We start from the raw sequence: 22,073 nt of genomic DNA, 5'->3' as shown, positions 1-22,073 counted from the left end.
ACGGATTTTACAGAAAATGGCTGAACAACAACAAAATCAGCAAACTCCTCCTTCAGCATCAACTTCATTTGGACAGTATTTTAATCATCTTGATGGACCTGGAAGTGATTTTCCAAATTATTAAGTTGTTAGTTTATGTTATGTTAAGTTTATTATTTATAAATAATTTAGTATTAATTATGCATTTTTGATTTCTATGTTCTTGTATTTTCTATATAATATATGTTATTGTATATTTTTACTGTGCTTATTGTATTTTTATTTTATAATTTAATTAAAAAAATTAACAGTTTTAAAATTAATTGGATTAAAAACATATAAATTTTGTTTGTGTATAAAACAAAGCATGTAAAAAGTCAAAGATACATTTTATAAATAAAAAAGTTTACCTTCAAAAAATGAAGAAATGAACAGTATTCCTTTAAATTTGAAGGAACACTGTTTATTTTTTCATTTTGAAGATGAATTTGAAATACCATTGGAGAACATTTCTTCATTTTTATCTTCAAAATAAAAGAAAAAAATGAAAAATGAAAGACCATTGGAGATGCTTTCACGGAAGCAAATAAAAAAAAAAACAGAATATTGAAAACGGATAGGATCCAACACTACACATCAATGTAGCATTCCTCATTTCCTCTGCTCCACGAGCAACATACGACGAAAGGCGAAGGTAGAAAAATATTCAGATTTGCAATTAATAGAGATGGAAACGCATTTGTAAGATCAAATAATATAGTTTTCTAACGGTCAGGGTTTGGATTTCGATTTCAGATCATACATAAGTTTTGCGGATTACACAAGATTTTCAACGCTAAAATATGAAGGATATATTCGCAGGTTGGACTAAAGCAGTTATGATGAATTCGTAGTACACAGTCTATTGTTTGAAGACTGAACTAAGTAAACAGTTTCCAAAGCTTGGGAAGTTTCATGTAGTGTTTCTAACCGATAACAAACATGAAGGATTTATTAAACAGAAAATAATTCGATGTCCTTAACGTCTAGATGAAGCTTTTCAGATTTCACCGTCCCATAGCTCATCAATGGTCTTATAGAAGCCATTCGTCTCATGCACGAAATCAGCACCTGGGACTAACTTCTCCTGCAAGATTTAAAGGAAACGTGAAAACCAAGATTCGATGATCTAAATAATCAACAATGAAGGGTGTTCTTAGAGTTATGTGGGATGATTTTTCCCAGAATCTGACTTAATAATCTCCCGTAAAAAGAATGGAAAAACAGGAAAGAACTTGCCTGAGGAATGTTGGAGAACTTGACAAGCAGATCTTCAGGTATGGACCAGTCAAAAACATCAAGATTCTCCTGGAGTCTAGCCTCGCTCGAGCTCTTTGGTAGGACACTATGACCCATTTGGAGTCCCCAACGAAGAGCCACTTGAGCGGTGGTCTTTCCAAGTTTCTCTGCAACCTCGGCGACAATCTGGTTCTGAAGAACCTTTAACCTGACTTCTCCCTTAGATTGTGAACCCAATGGAGAGTAACCCTATCATCAAAGCCGAAACCAATGATGGTGTCTTCGTTAATTCATACCAGCAAGAAACATAGTCAAATCAGAATGTGTATACTCACGGATAAGTGAACTCCTTTGGATTTGCATAGTTCATGAAGACTTTGTTGCTGCCACACTGGGTGGCATTCCACTTGGTTAACAGCAGGGACTACGTGTGCCACGTTTAGAAGATCAACGAGCTTCTTGGAAGAGAAGTTGCTCACACCGATGGCCCGAGCTTTTCCAGAGTGATAGAGAGCTTCCATTGCTTTCCATGTACTTGGTAAGTCAGGTTTTGTGAGTGTTTCAGGTGTTGGCACACGTGATTCCTTCTTCAAGCTCACTGGCCAATGTATCTTCAACAAAAAAAGCAAAACACACATTCAAAATAGAAACAATTATATAAAACATTTTAAAGATGCAATCTTTGAGGTTATGTTGTACCAGATATAAATCAACGTAGTCAATTTGTAAGTCATGCAATGTTTTGTCCAGTGCTTTAGGGACATCTTCAGGCAAATGATCATTGCACCTGCAGAACAATGAACATATGTGTGTGCAAACCAAAAAAAAAAAAGCATGTCCACAAGAGAAAAGATGGTAGGAAAAGAAGGCAAACCAGAGTTTCGAAGTGATGAATAACTCCTCACGCTTCACGAAACCATCATCTATGAGCTTCTTCAATACACTACCAATCTTAGCATAAATGCAATCATAGCGTGAGAACAAAGAAACAAAGAGGCAGGACACTTCAACCCCCCAAAACTAAACATTCATATAACTCTTTCAATGGAAGCAAAGATGTTACACATAATGTGAGCTCAATTGAACCTATTTTGACAACAATGAGCCCACAAAGTTTTAACTTTCACTCTAGATTCGAATACCAGTAAAAAATTCAAAGGAAACAAAAAAAAAATTTGGTTCCATTGCCAAATGATTAAGATCACAGTTCAAAATGGAAATAGCTAAAAAAGATATAATTTTTTTCAGACATTAGAGAGATTGTTAATGTAAATTAGCAATATTACCTCTTTCTCGTTACCGTATATGGAAGCACAGTCGATATGTCTGTATCCAATCTAAAACCGACAAGACAAGTATATGTGAGTGAAATCTCTATATTCAAAGACACAAGCTTGAAATTCGAACCGGAGCGACGGGTAATAATACCTTAATCGCCTGTTCGATCGTTGCCGGGACCAAGGCGTATGTTCCGAGACCGACCGAAGGTAATTTGGCACCAGTGTTCAGCTCGAAGGATCGAATCGGAGCTGCCATGTTTTTAATCTGGATAATTCTATGGAATACAAGAAAAATTATCGAGAGGGTGATGAATAAACAAAAAAAGGAGGACAAATGAGATGCAGAAGAAAAGAGAAAGACGTAACTCAGACAAATCTAAAGCTTTTTGCAATGCAATGGCCGATGACACGTTTCACTTTAGGCTTACTCTGTATTGTCACTGTAGTGCGTCTTTACCTCTCTTTTTTTTTACAACCTATGTATAATTGTATATTACGAAAACATAACTAGTAAAAAATTGATTAATTTTCCTTTTAGAGGTATTATTGTTCTTCTTCAACTTGTAAACAATCCTTTGCCAATATGTTTGGACGATTTGGCCTCTGTCATTCAAATGGTAGAGACGGATGATTTTTTTTTTTTTAAACATTGAAATGTTGCAAAACGCATAATTTTGCTGAATTTAGGTATCTAATATATAGAATGAATTTGTATTATTAATTTTAAAAACGTGTGATATGTTAATCTTAGACTATCTATATCATATTTAGCGTGTTAAATATTTAGTTTATCCATCTAAAAATATATTTTCATGTTCATTTAAAAAAAATCTACAAAAGAAGGCTTATATTGCTCATTTTTATTACATTTTCACCAAACATTTGTATGAGAACTTGTTTTCCTATTTTCTAGCAACTCTACCAATAATCACTTACCTAAATGAATTTTCATATTTCTTGCAATTTACCTAATTCATTCTATAGTTTACGTTCTAAAATTTTATTGATTAACAAAAAATCTAACAACTCTGTAAGTAAAAAAGAAAAAAATTCATATAACTTATATACAATTAAAAGCATACACAAAAGCCACAAGACTACCCATTTTGGGTTAAAAGCCCACGCTTAGAGAATTAATCTGCCACCCCGACTATTACATCAGGTTTATTCGACCGGTCCAAGCCTATATAACTCATTAAGATTTATCCGACACTAAGCCTAACCAGTAATCACAAAATCACGAAACCCTTTCTCTCACGCGCATCTTCAGGTTTCCTTCAGCAGCGCGTGTGATTCACGGCATGACATGACGAGAAACCGGTGAGTGGACCCCATTAGAAACACCAAACGTGGTGGTCGTGGTCTTCGACGTCGCCGTATTGGATGAAGATACTTGACCCGACATCTCAAAATCGGATCTCCCGAACCGGCCTGAATCGCCCGGAAGACGAACGTAGTAAGAAGAAGAAGAAGAAAGCGGCGACTCGTCACCATAACGGATTTGCATGACGGCTTTGTAAACAAACGGGATAAGACCTTCCATTTTTGTGTGTTATTATTGTTGCTATAGCAAGCCAAAGAAACAGAGCCGTTTGGTTTTATAGAGAGATCGGAATTGCCACACGGCGTTTCCTGATTTGTTGCTGTATCTACAAGTTTTCCAACGTCATTTTCTATATTTAAAATATTATGATTTCTTGAAGGTTAAAAGGAGAAGCAATCTTTGAATGTGAAATTAGCTACAGGAAGAATCTGAAAATTACATTCAAACTAATATGAAACCACGGCTGGTCCAACGGATTTATCTTCAAAACTAATATATTCATATAAAAATATTAATTATCCACATCCAATGTTAATAATGTTTTGCAGCTGGACTATTGGAGAGTTGTAATTTTGCATTTCTTCTCCCTAAAATTCTTCTACTGTATTTTTAGAAAGACAGGATTATAAATTATTCAATTTTTTGCAGACTTTTTTCGAATGATGTTATTACAATCTATTATACCTGTTCCACTCTAATATTAGTATCTAATATTTTCTTGGACAAAACAAAATCCTTTATCTTTCTGTATCTGTGAGGTTTATAAGAAACATTGAAGCAAAATATTATATTTTTAAAAAACTAATACTGTAAAATATTATCAAATAATTTTTGGCAATTTTTTCTTATTTATATATATTCCGTTATAAAAAGGATAAAATGTCTTCAAGACTCAAATAGTTCTGCTTGCCAAAAACGTGATTTTTTTGGTTATAAGAGATGGTTCAGATTTCTGTCGTGATGGTCTCAGTTTTTGTTGTCGGAATGTGACATATCAAGCAATCCAATATATAGTTACGTGATTTCTTTTGTTATAACAGGAGATTCTAATCCATTACATATATAAATTTCTTGGATGTACAGTTGCTAATTTATGGAAAATGTGATATAAAATCTCCAAATAATGGAAACATATCAAAATATCTTTATAAAAGTGGTAGATGTGTTTGGATTATTATAGTAAAGAAAATGTGAACTGTGATGTCAATAGATTTGTTAAAATATGACGTTTTTGGGGGTAAAATATAATAAGCGAGGCTTACAAAAGTTGTGGCCACGGTGTAATTGGCCTAGTCAAATACTCAAATGTTAAATGCTATTGAGGAATTAATTAATCCGTTGGTACTGATTACGTACTGACGAAGATGATTGAGTATGATTGACTATTGTTTTGATTTAATGTTTATCTTCATCAGGTTGATGACTGTGATTTATATCCTACAATCCTTAATTTGATTGAACTTGAAGACTTTTAGGTTAACAAAAAAAGTATAGTTATATACGAAGAAGACATTTTTTATTATTTTAATACTAATTAAACATTATCTTCTAGAATTTAATAGACAAAATTAAAACATGCGTGATTCTCTTAATTGTTACAAATGAAGTTTAAGTATCTATCAATATCCTGTCAACGAATCTCATTTGGTCGTTTAATTTTACGAGTTACAAATTTTGTATTTCCTCTAAAATTAGAGATCATCAACTTTTTCTAATGAGACGATGATAATAGTTCAACAAGAAAATATTAAATATTAAAATTTACAATATTAATATCTGTGACATCCTGACCCGCCCTCCTTTTGGGAACCAGGCGTGGACCGGCGATATCAATCCTAACTCCCTATAACCGTCCCTCCCAGTGAACCCAACGCTCTCTCTAGGCTTGTGAGTCCAACGTCTTCTCTATAGACCCGTCGGCCCGACATCCTCTATAAGCCCGTTGGCCCACCACTGTCCGACAGTCGGGAGTCGTTAGTCTGGAAGGCTCGTAAGATTTGTTTACTGTCCCTGCAATCACCACATGATATTTCCCCGTGCTTTGTCCTCACTCGCACAGTACCGCAGAGAACTTCTCGGTAAGTCATCCATCCTGAGACTACTCCAGCATCAGCACGCTTAACTCTGGAGTTTTTTCAGCACACTTGACTGGAAAAGATAAGTACACTTTGTTGACATAGGTAGCCAAATCAATTCTTATAAGCCTTTCCGACTACCCAGAAATTGGGATGTTACAATATCAATCACTTAATTCTCTTAATTTGGGTCGAAAATTGAATGTAGATAACTTGAACAAACTGGATAAATGAAGATTGCTAGCAATCTCACACCCTATGTGTTGCCTTTCGAGTATCGAAACCTAAGATCTCCACTTTTACACTCACTATCGAATTGCCTTTCGTTAGTTTACCCGTGCTTAGATTTAACCCCCAAAAAAAATTTACAATCAACCATTGAGAGTTAAGTCTATCTGTTCTCAGAATTCCACATCTCCATTTTGTATTCGTATGGGGCTTTGACCAGTTAAAGCCCAAAACCTTGTTTGGTCCTTTTGATCTCATTTCACGTCCTGAAAAAACATAACAGGAACAAAATATTCTTGTACCTCAAATTCTTTCGTGAATTGTGTTCTATTTTACTATTTTCTATTGAGTTTGATCATAAATATAGTTTTATAATATGTCCAGAAAAAAAATCTTATTTACCAATTAAATTCTTGTAAGTTAACAAGAGACAGTAAAGTACTATTAGTATATTTTTGATAATAAATGTACACAAAATTATTATATGTTTTACACACACCATGATCTGTACATCCATTTAAACACCTTTAAATACCAGAAATATAAAGCCATTTGATAAATAAAAAAATAGCATGATAAATAAGCATGTTTATAGAGCATTTAATGATATGAATAGATCGAACCTTATAAAATTTCATATCTACATAGAAAAATAACATGCTACAGGAGTAATTAAACCAATCATTCTATTTTCTATACCAGTCAAGTCATAACTGAAAAAGGATAACATTATATTTACTCTTGTTTGTTCGGCAATAAAAACACCTTCTATTTTCTTAAATAACACACGTAGTTAAGTTTTTATAAAAGAAAAACCATACTCAACTCAAAGAAAACGCATACATGTAGGTGTGTATAGCATGTATACAATATACAAATTACTATAAGTACTATTGATTCACAAGAATAATCCAATTAAAAATATATATAAACGATACAAAAGTAAAATTAATAGAAAATCTTAAACACTAACTACGTTACTTGTGGGCAGCCATACGTTACTTGTGGGTAGCCACTTGGAACATGGAAAAATAAAAGATTTTAGATCAGTCAGCTAACTCTTACTAAAATCCAAAGTTCGTATAGTCGTTTGCGTTCACAAACTCCCTACGGTCCGATTAATCACAAATATAATAAACAATTACCCTTGATCGTTTAAAAATACTCCACTCGTTTTGGTTTAAATTTCTTTTTAATGCATCTTGACCTCCATTATTGTCATTAAACCATTTCGTGATCTTTTTCCGTAATCGTCCACCTAATATTAATCATCTAGGGTTCCTCTAACCACCCAGAAAAAAAGGAAAAATAAAGTTTCTTCTAGGGTTTTCCGTCAACTTTTAATTGTCCCTTTAGAATGGAGAATTCCGGTAGCCTCTGGATCCCCAAGAAAAGCAACAAAGAATCATCTTGGGAAGAGCTGGCCTTCGCAGAAGACGATGCGGCCGGATCTATGTGGCCTCCGAGATCTTACGCGTGTAGCTTTTGCCGGAGAGAGTTTAGATCGGCTCAAGCCCTTGGTGGCCACATGAACGTTCATCGAAGAGACAGAGCTCGGCTTAAGCAATCCGACGACCAATACTTATTCTCCAAGACTTCTTCGTCTCCGGAAGATCCATCTCATAACAATAGCGATGATATTCATGAAACCTCTTGCTATACTTTGGTTTTTAACTCCAACCCTAATCGTTTTAAGTCTCAACACTCTTGTGTTATTGATCTTTCCTCTTCTCCTTCTACTTTACCGAATTTGAATCCTTCTAGGGTTTCTTCCGGTGTGCCTAGAAAACAAGATACTTCTTCCCCCTCTCCTTCTTTTTCTGTAGAACCTTCCAAGAATTCTGAAAATATTCTCTCTTCTTCCCCATGGTCCTGCCCGGATACTTTTGTGGAGCATAAGCGTTGTGATCTTTATGAAATTCCGGTTATGGAAGGAAGCAAGAAGAGAAAACCCGAGAGAGATGTACCAAAAAACGGGGTTAAAGCAAAAATTAAGCTTGGAAGCACCACTGATCTCTCGGTGAGCATGAATCTTGTGATCCACCAGGGTCTTCCGATTACTGCTCGAGGGGGCGATGAAGAGAGTGGGAGGGGTGGTATCCTTAAGAGAAGACGTATGCGTGAGAGTTCATCGGAGCCATCGATTTTCATTTCAAGTTTATCTTGTAAGAGTGCCAGGATTACAAGAAACGAGGAGATTATACGCAAGGATGATCACTTTGAGGATTTAGATCTTGAGCTTAGGCTAGGGACCGATCCACCAAAGGAAAATGGATTGATGGACGATCATCCATGAATTTCGACCAAAAAGAATGAGGTAAGGAAATATTTATATATATAATACAAAATTTTATTTGGGACTGTGTGTCTGTGTGTTACTTGGGTTTATCTTTCCTTGGTTTTGCGTGTCTAAAATGTATCGATATATAAGTTTTTTTTTTTTAGGAGAAATGTATGAAAATAACAGTTCATAAAAATGGAAATTTTAAAGGAAGTATCTAAACCACTAGAGGCTTGAGAAACTTTATATATATATACCATTTTCTCGTACGTAATATATTTTCTTGGCATTTTCGTTGTTATTGGGACCCTAATCATCCTGTTGGCTGTTACTATTATTATTACAACTCAAGATATTTTTACCCGCTAATGAATCATATACAATACTTATACTAAGATATGAAATTCAGGGAACTCTAGCTACTAAATATATGCGTTTATAACAACGTCGTTATATATCTATTAGTCGTTGAAAAGATAATGTATATACGTTATGGGCTATCCAAATTACTGGTCAGGCGTTTTCTTTTGAAGTATGCTGATATAAAAAAAGAGCAAAGGCTTTGTAATTGACTATATCTATATTCTTTTATGTGATTATCTGAAGCATGTTGTGTAACCACATTCAAAATAAAGTCACATGATGAAGGAATATTTTCTGTCACAATTTCAGAGAAAGAGAGAGAATGATGAATAATTGTCCCATAGATCTTAGTTGCTTATTCTATTAATATAGGGTTTTCGATGGCTTTAATATAAATTAATGTGCATTATGTATTACATGTATTCTGGATTATCTGATTAAAAAAAATAATAATTTGGTTTATAAATTGTAGTACAAGTACTACATTCATATTAAATTAGTTCACTCACGCACACACATACACACGCACATATAACATATATCCAAACACGCACATATATGAAAATATGATATATAAATATTTATTCACGAAAATGTTATAGACATGTTCTAGTCTCCAATAATGCATAAATCAAGAAGAGGCGTGTATCACTGATTTAGAAAGTAACAAAAACTGAACAGTTGATGATGCTTATTTAATTTTGCATCAACTTACCGTCAATATTGCGATCAAAGTAACTTCGGATCAGTTATGTAGCCACGGTAATCGTGAGTTATAATTTATCCGAATTTTAAAAAGGGTATTTTGTTAGACTATAGTACAACTACACATACATGCTATATATGTTTGGAAAGATCAATTTCTATTACCAAAATTTTGATCCGACCTCTTATCCTGAAATGTATATACAGAGCCATGCTTAGAGTTTTGGTGACTAAGACTAAGACGAATGAAAAAAAAATGGAAATTTTTATAAGTTATATTTAAATAAAATTACGTTAATTATGAATTTATTTATTATTTTGGGTAATTTTGTTTTTTAATCTATGATGGCAAAAAATATCTCTAAAACACATATATTACCAATTTACCCGATGTAATTTTAAAAATTTGGGATTCCAAAACTTGTATAATATTAAGAGAAGTTCTGACAAAAAAAAAGGGGGAGGAAGGTAATTTTTATTAATATTTTTCATTAGACACGAAAGAAACCAATGTTTTTTCTAATATAGCTAGAGCCGGTAAGTTTAAAAAAAAAACAAAAAAAAAAAGATAACGAACGGTGTTTTTTTTTTTTTAACAATAAGTCAATGACGAAATATCTAATAACTTTCAATAGTTTAAAATGTTTAATAATTATATTCCTCATTTGTGAAACGTCGTAATAAGCTCGTTTCCACATACACTCGCATCTCAGTACGTAACATGATATTCTGTCATAATCATAAAAATAAGCATAAGAAAGAGCACAAAAATCCAAATATGTCACAACACATATTCCCTTTCCTTTGTTCTGTCTCAACAAATAATTAATAAAATTGATCTAAATTAATAAACTATACGTTTATAATACTCCAACTGCTTACCGTCTCTACCCTAACTTTTTAGCCCCACGGGTCACCAACTTTTTCATAAATTTTTTAAATCGTATATGTAAACTAGGTTTCCACCATATCTATTAACCACCTACAATGCATTGAAAAAATCTGCTTATATCCAACTATTTCATTAATGAAAGTATAAGCTGAAATTTTCAACAAATGAAGACATGAGTGGGAACTCGTGTCTCGTGACATAAAATAAACAGCATCATCCCAATTAACTGTTCGTACCGGCGGGTGCAAGGCCATTCAAGGATTTCTAGATATATATAAAATAAGTTGGTATGGTGGTGGTGCATTAATATATAAGTTATAGAAGAACTATAGATGTATCTACTTGTAGATTCAGTGTATGATATTCTACTTGTCTAGAGAGCTTCGCAACTAATCTATCAATGAACTTTCAATTTCTCACTAGAAGTATAAAAGTGCAATATTGAAGAGTTTTTTAATGGTTTGGTTTAATTTTACAATGTAAATCATCCACTAGCTAATATTTTCATTATAAAAAAAATAAATATCAATGGTCTAGTCTTAAAAAATCGTTTTTGATCATTTAAAACATCTATAATTATGGTTGACGTCAACCATAATTGATATTGCAGTAAAATTGCTTAAATCCTGGTCCATCAACTTTCAAATCGATCGACCCTTTGTTTAAGTCAACTGGTTATCAGAATTTAACACAGTATTTGAGGTGCAACACATCAGCATAAACTTAAAATCTATCAACTAATTTTGTTTTAACTCGGTTTTGGGGATCAGTTATATACACGCTTTAGATTTCCATAATATAATAAAATGGTCCTCTTTGTATACTATAACATAACAATGCATAGGTGGAAGTGAAGTCTTCGAATAGGGGCAGAGATTTCACATGGGGAATGAATCTCATTCTCTGTAACTCACTTATCTGAATAGTTTATTATTCAAATATAACAAATTGACATACTCAATATCTATACAATATGTGAAGAGAATTTCTGTGTGGATTATAAGAATCAAGAGTCACGGAATCTTGGTCGATTCTTAAATAATAATATAATCCAATATATAGTAGAAGAAACTCAAAACACAATAGTTATCAAATTTCTAATATACAACAAACTTAGCGTATATCTTAATTCATTTTACATATATTCCTTTTGAGTTGGATGAAAAAAAATTCCACACGGTAGAACCAAAAGTCGTGGCACGTGGAAATAAAAATCAAGTTAACCTCCTTCATTTAAAAGTAGATTAATGATTTAGGGTCTGATTTTTTTTTTTTTAGAAAAGGTTTTTTAGGGTCCGATTATTTCAAATACAACTTTCGTGTTTAATAATTAAAAAATGTTGTTGCGTCAGAAAGCGCTGATCCTTTTAGTATGACAACTAGAGTCTAGATATCCTTAAGATTTGCAGAACAATTTGACCTTCACATCTTTGATTCTTTGGGTTTCTCTGAATAAAATGGTAACAGAAGTAGTGTATGCAACCGATTTACTTATGCATCTACATGGCACATCCAGTTCCAGTCTTCGACATTTTCCTCTGACATCAAAGATTAGGAACTTACAAAGACCAATTAATACAATTAAAAAGAAAGCGTCCAATTCAATTATGCACCTAAATGAAACTAACCGGATATTCAATTCGAATATTAACTAAAAAATATACACACAAGTACATATGTAAGCGAAAGTTCCATAGAGGATCCTGACAACAAGAAAAGACCAAAAATTCTTGGTTGGTCCGCTTTATCAATCTGGTTTATATTATTTTATTCTCAATTATAAATAACAGTTGTCCACGAGTGAGATAATGCAAGTATAATATAACATCCATGTCTCATTCATCATTGTATTTATAAAATACAATTTACATGTTACGGATGTTTCCCTTTTCACAATTATTTTTCTACCGGTATAAAAGATTTCAAGACAACTCTAGCTAGACAAGATAATAATAAACACCGAGATATGGTTTTGATTTTTTTTTTTTTTCTTAAAAAGGTGCAAACTTCTCTTCCATGAGGATCTTGAACCTATTGTTGCGAGAACAGCTATTGCCTGAAGGTGAGTGAAACATATAAAACTTATAGGTCTCGCCAACAACCACAAATATAGCTTAAGATTGTTTTACCTCGTAAAGGTAGGTAAAACTGTTACAACATCATTGTTTCCGGACCATGTGTTTCATGCAAGTCAAGCTAACATGTCCATTCACATTAATTTTGTAAAGTTAACGTACAAATCTTACTTCATTTAATAAATAACATGCAAGTATCAACTAACTAACTAACATTTTAACATTTAGACAAAAAAAAGTATTAACTAACATTTTTCATCTATATAACATTAAAGTCTCTCTTATAAATCTTTTTGTATTTTATAAGCTTAGTATCTGACAGTATTTATTATAAATCATTCTTGGCGAAACGATTTCTAATTTGAATTCAATATGACGACTGTGCGAAAATTTAGAAAGTTTTACACCGTGGCGATTAGACATTAAGCGGCGGGTTTAGGCAGGTGAAGTCGTCTAAATTCATATTACGTTTTAACGTATAAACGTTTAGCTTTGAATCGCAGTGTGCAGATTGCTTATAGCGTGTACGTATAACACTCTTTTGAATAATGCTAACTGCTAAGTATCAAGTATCAACTATATAAAATATTCCTATCTGGATAAATTAGTTTAAACCAAAAAAAAACCGTGGCTTTTTTATTTTGGGTTCTCTCCTTATATGGAAATGTCTTCCATTTGAATTGATTCTGAACAATGCTTAACAAAGCTTTCAGTTAATACTCAACCTCGCATTGGCCCAATAGAATAAGATAGATGTGCAACAGCTTAGGGTCCATCACTTTATCTTTTTGTGGACAACAAAGGTCCATCACTCATATAACCATATTATTACAACCGTTCAATGAAATATGTAAAACACATTTTTGACAAACAACCAAAGAATCGAATTCTATACTACATTACCACCTTCCCAAATTTCATAAAACTTATCTTGAAAATATTTTAGAGAAAGATTCGCTAGAATCTATTACCACAAATGGTAATGAGATTTAGGTACAGGAGTACTTTGAGAAAAAAAGCATAAAATTTCGAAATTTTCCTAAATTTTGAGAATGAATTTCTAACTCTGTTGTAGCAAGAACTTTAAACTTTAAAGTAAATGAAGTTTCCTACAAATAAGCTGTTTTTTATACGTTTAGAACGAATTATACGGCTATCATATTCATATTCGTACCATTTAAAAAAATAAATAAATCATAATTTTAGAAGCTAGTATTAGATCTTTCGAATTCAAAGAATAAAAATAATATTGATGACTGCATCTTAACTAACAAGATTTGTTTTCTCGAAATCATATATTTCACTAACTAAAATAAAGGAGTAGGAATATTCGTTGAATATAGACTTTCTCGATTTGTATCGCAACAGATAAACATAAATTCTGATATTTTTCACTAAACCCTATTAGTACAGTCGTATTGAAATTTGTATAGATTAAAAGTAAGATTCAATCCCGCATAATAACATCAAAACACACACAAAAACATTCATACACAAAAATAAGTTATACGCCAAAAAAAAAAAAAAATGGCCATCTTCGATCCCTTTAAGCTCCGCCACAAACCGCCGTCAATTTTCCCGACGACGACTGTTAAACCAGGCAACGTTTTTTCCGTCGTCGCCAAGCTCCTTTTCCCTATATGCATCTTCATCTCCTTTGCTATGATCTTCTTATACACCACCTTCTCCAGTTGCTCCGATTGCCACCTCATCGCCGGCCACCGTCGCTTTGGCCGTGAAAATGTAACATCCACCACCAATTCCTCCTCCTCGGAGATTCTCCGTCAGAACCAGTCCTCGGAAGCCACTGATGTCTCACACATAGTTTTTGGGATTGGTGGCTCAATACAAACGTGGAGAGATCGCAGCCGTTACTCCGAACTCTGGTGGCGTCCCAACAATACTCGCGGCTTCGTCTGGCTTGACGAGGAACCGCCTCTTAATATGACGTGGCTCCCTACTTCTCCACCGTACCAAGTCTCAGCCAACACCTCCCGTTTCAATTACACTTGCTGGTAATAAACTATTTCAACTATTCATCTAAATATATTGTGACATTAATGTCTTATAATGGATATGAATCGATATTTTTCTTCTTTGGTTTAAAAGGTATGGTTCAAGATCGGCCATACGAATGGCGAGGATCATCAAGGAAAGTTTTGAGCTAGGGTTAACGAACGTGAGATGGTTCGTGATGGGTGACGACGACACCGTTTTCTTTGTTGACAATCTAGTAACGGTTCTAAACAAGTACGATCACAATCAAATGTATTACATCGGAGGAAACTCGGAGAGTGTTGAACAAGATATAGTTCACTCTTACGCCATGGCTTATGGTGGCGGAGGAATAGCAATTAGCTATCCATTGGCCGCTGAGTTAGTAAAGATACTCGATGGTTGTATTGATCGATATGCATCGTTGTATGGATCTGATCAGAAGATTGAAGCTTGTATTAGCGAGATTGGAGTTCCTGTCACCAAGGAACTAGGGTTTCATCAGGTATATTCGCAATTTCCTTTTTTTTTTTTCATTACTGGAAATATACTTATCAACCTAATAAAATAAATGGAAATTCACTTCTTTACTTATCTAACGTTTAGCTAGGAAAACTATAAGCTTTCCCGTCAAATACTACTGGTTTTTTCTTGATTTGAATATTAAGTTTCGAATTTCAAAACGTTCCGATATCTTAGTTGCTTGCCAGTTTTTAAACTACAAAATAACCAGCCAAAGATATTTAAAACTCGAAAATTATCCTAATTCACGATATTGTGTTATTTACTTACTTTTTTTAAAAAAAATTATGGAAGTAAATAAGATACTGATCATTTTAATTCCATAATAATAGCTTGTGGCATATATTGGTGTAACTATTTAAGTAAAGTTTCTAAGAAATTGAAACAATAGATTTGATGATTTTCTTTGCATGGTCAAATCCACCAGATTGACATACGTGGCAACCCGTACGGGTTACTGGCTGCGCATCCGGTGGCTCCACTGGTATCGCTACACCACCTCGACTACGTTGACCCGATTTTCCCAGCGACGACTCAACTCGACGCCCTAAGAAGACTTATATCGGCCTACAAAACGGATCCAAGCCGGATCCTCCAGCACAGTTTCTGCCATGACCCGACCCGGAACTGGTCTGTCTCCGTTTCTTGGGGCTACACCATTCAGATTTATCCGTCCTTAGTCACGGCTAAGGAGCTTGAGACGCTGTTCCTTACGTTCAAGTCGTGGAGGACGTCTAGCTCCGAGCCTTTCTCGTTGGATACACGACCCATTAGCGAGGATCCTTGTGAGAGACCCATTTTTTATTTCCTGGACCGGGTTTATGAAGTCGGGTCGGGTCAGACTCTTACGACTTATCGGAAGCATGTTGAAGTGAGCGACACGCAATGTGACTCGTCCGAATATTCTCGCGCCAGTTCTGTCGAGTTCATCGACGTCTCCGTTACTAAATGGATGCCGGAGATCTGGAAAATGGTAAGTAAAGTTATCCGAAAATATATGAAATTTAATTTTTTTTTTCCTGCAATATAATAAATCCATTATAGATATGAAAAATCGTGACAGAATAAACAGCGTGTTTTAATAAATGAAATAACTGATCAACATCATTTTCATAGATTTGGTATGATGAATATCTTGATTTATATATATAACCTTCTAATGTTGATTTTTGTTTGTTATTGAAAACATAGTTGACTATATTCAAATTTTTGTTTAAAATGGGGTTTACAGGCACCACGTAGACAGTGTTGTGAAATTGTCAACAGTGAAGAAGAATCAGAAAACGTAATCAATGTCAAGATACGGCATTGTAATCCTTTCGAAAGTGTAACTACTCCTCATGAGTCATAGCATCCGACCCAAAAATGACCGAATGGTTTCGAAGTGGATCGACTCCGTTCTGCCTATATTAGGTAATGAGTAACAGTTTTCCCTTTGTTTTCTGTAAATATCAACTAACCAAAACTCGGAACTTGGACAAAGTCAAAAATTATACAGATTGTTAGTTTTTCTTTTAGCATTTCATTTTATATATAGTTTTCTTTAGTTATGTAACACATTTTTTTTTTTTGTTGCAAAAATGTATTTATTTATATAGTCCGAACTGCCTCTCTTTCTAAACAAAGACTAGAAGAGAAGTTTTGGCTTGAAAAATAATATCTTAGGTAGAGGTAGACAAATGATTAAATTTTTCAATTTTTGATGTCGACAAATAATTGAATTAATTGGTGCAGCATATGTTTTTTGGCTGGTGACCTTAAAATATCCAGGGATTGACTCTTTTTGTAGCGATGTCGTCTTGTCTTATTCGTTTTAATCATGATTCATGTAGCTATATGTCCAATGCAACTTGCAAGTAAAAGAAAAAGAAGGTAAGGACGAAGGAGAGACATATATAGTGTATACACTTATTGCATAACTTATTAAAGAGTTTGTCCTTTTGCTTCCACTACACTATTGCAACAAGTTAGCTCCTCACTGCCTCTTCCTATGAAAACGCCTATATCATTTCTTAAAATCCACTATTAAATTTCCTGTAATTCGAATGTGTATGGGTAACAGACTCGGCAAAATTACATTCAACCTAACCGTGTAGAAGAATATTTCAGATGACTCGCTAATAGACGTGGTTCATACTTCTACTACACAGAGAATTGTTTGACATTTGGGTCGAAATAATCGAACTATATGGTTTGAAGAGTGCAACCAAAATGAAATGTAAACGGAATCACCAATACTTGAATAAGAGAGAAGACATTTTTTTCCTCAACTAATTTTTTTCAAAAACATCTTTTGATCTATATGGTAAGACGTTTCGTTTCTCCATTTCCAACTTCTGAACACATGACGTGACAAACTCTTCGTCTTGAACCACATACAGGAGCGAGGAGAGAAGACTAGTAAATACGGACAATCTCACGCAAAACTCCCCAAGACCAAAAGAGAATATTCATATAGTTGACTTAAAAAAATCAACGATTATCCAGTCGGAAGCTTCCAAGACTAGAATGTGGACCCCCTTTTAGTCTACGAGTTTTGACCAGTTGTGCATTTGCCACGTGGGTCCCATTTTCTCATTAATAAGATCATTTCCATCCCACATAATTATTCATTATTCACGCTAAAAAGTAAAATGCCACTCGAATTCCTTCGTACTATTTTGGTTGGAAAATATAGAAAACAAATTCACGTGGTACCATGGTTTCTAAACAATGCTTTTTTTGTTGTTAAATATGTTTTCTAAAAAATGCTCGCAAAAGGTTGGCAATTTTATACATATAATAATTGAAGAATTATCTTAATAAGTTTACAAGGTTACGTTCCACATAATTTTTTTTTGTTTGTTAAAGGTTCAATATAATCGTATTATATTTTCTCAAAAGAAATATATATATATATATATATATATAATCGTATTATATCTTATTACCAATTGTCAAAAACATATATAGCACTGTTAATGCAAACTAAACTACTGAAATATACGCACGTATACGTATGTATACATGTATTCAAATTATTTCGGTTTTCCTCTGCAATAATACATGTAAAAGTAAGTCATTTGTTTCATACATGAGCCTTTCGTTACCACAAAAAAGGTACGGAGTTATGTGGTCGGCAGGAAATTTGATAACTATCTTTGTGTCCACATATATACTCGAGTATAACGCTATCTGCCTAAATACAGTCTTACGCTTATTGGTACGACGTGTGTTCCAATAATCTCTTTCACATTAGAACTTCAGGAAACGTTGAAGTATTTGGCATATTAGACGACTGTGAGTCTTTTCTCCAAAAAAAGAAAGAGAGAAAAAAATAAAAAAGACGACTTGTGAGTCTGTGATAACAACAAAAATCATAAAGGCAGTATAGTGTAGCCAAAACCAAATCAATTAATTTAATTATAGTGAACTCAATTACTCCAAAAACTTCCCTTGGTAACGTGCTAGCTTAATTCTGATGTCATTCTTATATAATCTATCATTGTATGTTTATGTTACACATTACTACGAGATCTAGTTAAAGAGCAAATTTGAATTAGCACATAATGATTCAAAAAAAAAATTGATCTTCACATGACCGTACAACTAGAAACTAAAAAAAAAAAAGAACGGATCACTCTAACAGTTACCATCGAATCTTCCATCACGACCAATAAATATTAGTTGATATATATATACTAGTATCTAATATGTTCGATAAATTAAACAAAAATCCTTATGGTTACAGCATCATGAGCGTGATAGATGGCAGATTTTAAAATTGGTATATAAACTTCAAATGGTTAACTAACATTTTAATCTTGGAAGTTGGAACACATATCACCTACTTTGATTAAATTTCCCAATCACGAGCTATCCCCACAAAGAAAAAAATAACCTTTTTTTCTAGAAAGAAGAAGAAATAATGAAAAAAAAAAATAAACCTTCCTGAGACGACTTTTCCACTCTCTCCACACCATAAATTGTCTCTCTTTCTTCAAAAATAAAAAATATCCAAAAGGAATCTAAAACAGAGCAGAGAAAAAATAGGAAGCCATGTTCTTGAAGCTCTTCACCATCTTCTTCTTCAACCTCCTCTTTCAATCCCAAATATCTTCTTCCCAAAACCTCAGTTTCACTTACAATGGCTTTACTCCACTCACTGATATATCACTCCAAGGGATCACCACCGTCACACCAAACGGTCTCTTGAAGCTAACCAACTACACCGTCCAAAAAACCGGTCACGCCTTCCACACCAAACCAATCCGGTTCAAAGATTCTCAAAACGGCACCGCTTCGTCCTTCTCCACAACTTTCGTCTTCGCTATTCACTCCCAGATCCCGATACTCAGTGGCCATGGCATCGCCTTCGTCATCGCTCCTCAGCCAAGCCTCCCTAACGCAACGGCAAGTCAGTACATCGGTCTCTTCAACATCCAAAACAACGGTAATAGCTCAAATCATGTTTTCGCTGTCGAATTGGATACGATCCGGAGTACAGAGTTCAATGATACCGACGATAACCATGTCGGAATCAATATCAATAGTTTGAAGTCTGAGAGAGCTTCATATGCTGGGTGGTGGAACGAGAAAGACCAATTCAAGAATCTGAGTTTGATCAGTCGTAAGCCGATGCAAGTTTGGGTCGATTACGATGGTCTTTCTCATAAAATCGATGTGACGATGGCTCCGTTCAACGAGGATAAACCTAGAAAGGTGCTTGTTTCGGCTGTAAAAGATCTATCTTCGGTTCTTCGGCAAGATATGTTCGTGGGTTTCTCTTCCGCGACTGGTTCTGTTCTGTCGGAACATTTTGTTCTCGGGTGGAGTTTTGGTCTGAACGTAAAGGCTCCGCCTTTGGCTTTATCGAAGCTCCCAAAGCTTCCTCGGTTCGAGCCCAGGAGAATCTCCGATTTTTTCAAGATCGGTATGCCTTTGATTTCTCTATTTTTGATTTTCTCTTTGATCTTCCTCATCTGTTTCATCGTGAGGAGGAGGAGGAAATTCGCGGAGGAGCTCGACGATTGGGAGAAAGAGTTTGGCAAGAACAGATTCAGGTTCAAGGATTTGTATTATGCGACCAAAGGGTTCAAGGAGAAGGACCTTCTCGGATCTGGCGGGTTCGGGAGCGTTTACAAAGGTGTGATGCCTGGGACGAAGCTGGAGATCGCCGTTAAAAAAATCTCTCACGAGTCACGACAAGGGATGAAAGAGTTCGTGGCGGAGATCGTGAGTATTGGTCGGATGAGTCATCGGAATCTAGTGCCTCTCTTGGGTTATTGTCGTCGAAGAGGAGAGCTTCTTCTGGTCTACGATTTCATGCCTAATGGAAGCTTGGACAAGTACTTGTACAACAATCCGGAGGTAACACTTAACTGGAAACAGAGGATCAAAGTCATTCTTGGTGTTGCCTCTGGTTTATTCTACCTTCACGAGGAATGGGAACAAGTGGTGATTCACCGAGACGTTAAAGCCAGCAACGTTTTGTTAGATGGAGAGCTTAACGGGAGACTCGGTGATTTCGGTTTGGCTCGGTTGTATGATCACGGGTCGGATCCTCAGACAACGCACGTTGTTGGAACGTTGGGATACTTAGCCCCTGAACACACTCGGACAGGACGTGCCACGACTGCGACCGATGTTTTCGCGTTTGGAGCGTTCTTGCTAGAAGTCGCGTGTGGTAGACGTCCTATTGAGATCCAGCATGATACTGATGAGACGTTCTTGCTTGTGGATTGGGTTTTCGCGTTATGGAACAAGGGAAACATATTGGATGCTAAAGATGCTAATATGGGTTATGAGTGTGACCATAAAGAGGTCGAGATGGTTTTGAAGCTAGGTCTCTTGTGCTCTCACCCTGACCCAAGGGGTAGACCAAGTATGAGACAAGTGTTACAGTATCTAAGAGGAGATGCAAAGTTACCGGATTTGTCTCCGTTGGATTTTTCCGGGAGTGGGATGATGTTAGGGTTCCAAGATGGGTTTAGCGAATTGGGTATGTCGTATTCTTCCTCCGTCTTTAGAGGGTTTACCGGTGGATCTTCTATAGCTGATTCTCTACTCTCCGGTGGGAGGTGAATGTTTTGAATATTAGAACGGTTTTGTGTATTTGCATTTCATATGTAGAGACTATTTCGACTATATGTGACCATGTAATTATATTTCAGTGTATGTTGAGGTAAAATAGTTGAAACTATTGTCTAAAGAATATTATGGTCAAGGTTTTTGAAGTTGTACATAGGTGAATTATATTAGTACAATTTAAAAAAAAAATATTCGATCCAGTGACCACCTGGTTTAGGCGCTGTGCTGCTTCTATAGCTAGTTTTAACTATTTATGGACCTCATCGTTCGGTTCGAAACGTTTAAGAAAGTCCTCACTGTTCTATAGTAAATATGAGGGAAACTGAGGAATGGTTAAATATTTGCAAGACAGGCAGATTTTGTTCAAACCTGGTACTTAACTCCCTGGAAGCCCTCTCAATCATTGTAGTACTTAAGACATAAGTACTTTTGCAAACTTTTCTACAGAATGACAACTTTTTTTGTTTTTTGTTTTTTGTTTTTGTAAATCATGTGGGAGTTTGATTAGAATGATAACTGAGGAATGTACCTTACTATTAAATAGGGGAATTCATATTTCAGACGAATTTTAATTTAAGTTTATTTGTGATTAGTTGTAATTCACAATTATGCCTGAATAGAATCCATTTATGACTACATCTAAGTGTATAAATAGCATGGGAGTTATAACTTATGATTGCAGTTTAATGAATAAATATGAAAAAAATTGTGATAGATTTTTTTTTTATTACTAAAGAAGAGACATCAAGTGGACCGATATGGTGAGAGCAAAAAGTTTTTTTATATTATAGATGACAGTAACATTATATGATTCAGTCAGTACAATTTATGTTTTTCTTAAGAATTCAAATCATAACTGATTCGGTAGGTTTGGAATTTTGATTCGTCAAGCTCTCTTCGCCATTTTCTCCTTCAACATCCTCCTTCAATCTTTCAAATAATAAATTATCATGTTCTGTGATTCGTTCCTACTGACATATCTATCCAAGCGATCACACCGCCACACG

At 34.7% G+C, this 22,073-nt stretch overlaps 5 protein-coding genes across 6 annotated transcripts; 3 read left to right on the top strand and 2 right to left on the bottom strand.

The window, feature by feature from the left end:
- Window positions 1-805: 805 nt before the first annotated feature.
- On the bottom strand, window positions 806-2,909 carry LOC18026919 (aldo-keto reductase family 4 member C8). 2 transcript variants are annotated; one of them, XM_006410904.2, is made up of 7 exons: window positions 2,686-2,909; window positions 2,544-2,594; window positions 2,132-2,208; window positions 1,957-2,044; window positions 1,593-1,868; window positions 1,258-1,506; window positions 806-1,105 (listed from the first exon to the last, which is right to left on the bottom strand). In XM_006410904.2, exons 1-7 carry the CDS (start codon window positions 2,791-2,793, stop codon window positions 1,019-1,021), a joined length of 936 nt encoding a protein of 311 aa, XP_006410967.1. In that variant the 5' UTR covers window positions 2,794-2,909; the 3' UTR covers window positions 806-1,018. The 2 variants fall into 2 exon arrangements, with proteins under 2 accessions (XP_006410967.1, XP_024004201.1); XM_024148433.1 differs by having other exon boundaries at window positions 1,957-2,208.
- Window positions 2,910-3,729: 820 nt separating this feature from the next.
- On the bottom strand, window positions 3,730-4,099 carry LOC18026918. The gene has a single exon (XM_006410903.2). It carries the CDS (start codon window positions 4,078-4,080, stop codon window positions 3,832-3,834), a length of 249 nt encoding a protein of 82 aa, XP_006410966.1. The 5' UTR covers window positions 4,081-4,099; the 3' UTR covers window positions 3,730-3,831.
- Window positions 4,100-7,504: 3,405 nt separating this feature from the next.
- On the top strand, window positions 7,505-8,541 carry LOC18026917 (zinc finger protein 10). Its single transcript, XM_006410902.2, has one exon. It carries the CDS (start codon window positions 7,522-7,524, stop codon window positions 8,458-8,460), a length of 939 nt encoding a protein of 312 aa, XP_006410965.1. The 5' UTR covers window positions 7,505-7,521; the 3' UTR covers window positions 8,461-8,541.
- A 5,466-nt stretch (window positions 8,542-14,007) lies between these two features.
- On the top strand, window positions 14,008-16,348 carry LOC18026916. Its single transcript, XM_006410901.1, has 4 exons — window positions 14,008-14,495; window positions 14,590-14,980; window positions 15,425-15,970; window positions 16,229-16,348. The coding sequence occupies exons 1-4, from the start codon at window positions 14,008-14,010 to the stop codon at window positions 16,346-16,348; spliced, it is 1,545 nt and encodes a 514-aa protein (XP_006410964.1).
- Window positions 16,349-18,986: 2,638 nt separating this feature from the next.
- On the top strand, window positions 18,987-21,245 carry LOC18026987 (L-type lectin-domain containing receptor kinase IV.1). Its single transcript, XM_006410900.2, has one exon. The coding sequence runs from the start codon at window positions 19,036-19,038 to the stop codon at window positions 21,058-21,060; it is 2,025 nt and encodes a 674-aa protein (XP_006410963.1). The 5' UTR covers window positions 18,987-19,035; the 3' UTR covers window positions 21,061-21,245.
- The last annotated feature ends 828 nt before the right edge of the window (window positions 21,246-22,073 follow it).

Source organism: Eutrema salsugineum, unplaced genomic scaffold, assembly GCF_000478725.1.
Source record: "Eutrema salsugineum unplaced genomic scaffold, Eutsalg1_0 scaffold_10, whole genome shotgun sequence".
In the NCBI taxonomy this organism is placed as follows: Eukaryota; Viridiplantae; Streptophyta; class Magnoliopsida; order Brassicales; family Brassicaceae; genus Eutrema; species Eutrema salsugineum.
The sequence above is the reverse complement of the archived record's forward strand: the minus strand, read 5'-3'. Positions and strand labels throughout refer to the sequence as shown.

Excerpts from the sequence above, each read along its gene's own strand:
- LOC18026916 (XM_006410901.1), top strand. The coding sequence starts at position 14,008 with ATGGCCATCTTCGATCCCTTTAAGCTCCGCCACAAACCGCCGTCAATT. Across the intron at positions 14,496-14,589 it reads CGTTTCAATTACACTTGCTG|GTATGGTTCAAGATCGGCCA; the intron begins GTAATAAACTAT and ends TTGGTTTAAAAG. Across the intron at positions 15,971-16,228 it reads TGCCGGAGATCTGGAAAATG|GCACCACGTAGACAGTGTTG; the intron begins GTAAGTAAAGTT and ends TGGGGTTTACAG.
- LOC18026987 (XM_006410900.2), top strand. The coding sequence starts at position 19,036 with ATGTTCTTGAAGCTCTTCACCATCTTCTTCTTCAACCTCCTCTTTCAA.
- LOC18026918 (XM_006410903.2), bottom strand. The coding sequence starts at position 4,080 with ATGGAAGGTCTTATCCCGTTTGTTTACAAAGCCGTCATGCAAATCCGT.
- LOC18026917 (XM_006410902.2), top strand. The coding sequence starts at position 7,522 with ATGGAGAATTCCGGTAGCCTCTGGATCCCCAAGAAAAGCAACAAAGAA.
- LOC18026919 (XM_024148433.1), bottom strand. The coding sequence starts at position 2,793 with ATGGCAGCTCCGATTCGATCCTTCGAGCTGAACACTGGTGCCAAATTA. Across the intron at positions 1,507-1,592 it reads CCAAAGGAGTTCACTTATCC|GGTTACTCTCCATTGGGTTC; the intron begins GTGAGTATACAC and ends CTTTGATGATAG. Across the intron at positions 1,106-1,257 it reads AGTTCTCCAACATTCCTCAG|GAGAAGTTAGTCCCAGGTGC; the intron begins GCAAGTTCTTTC and ends TAAATCTTGCAG.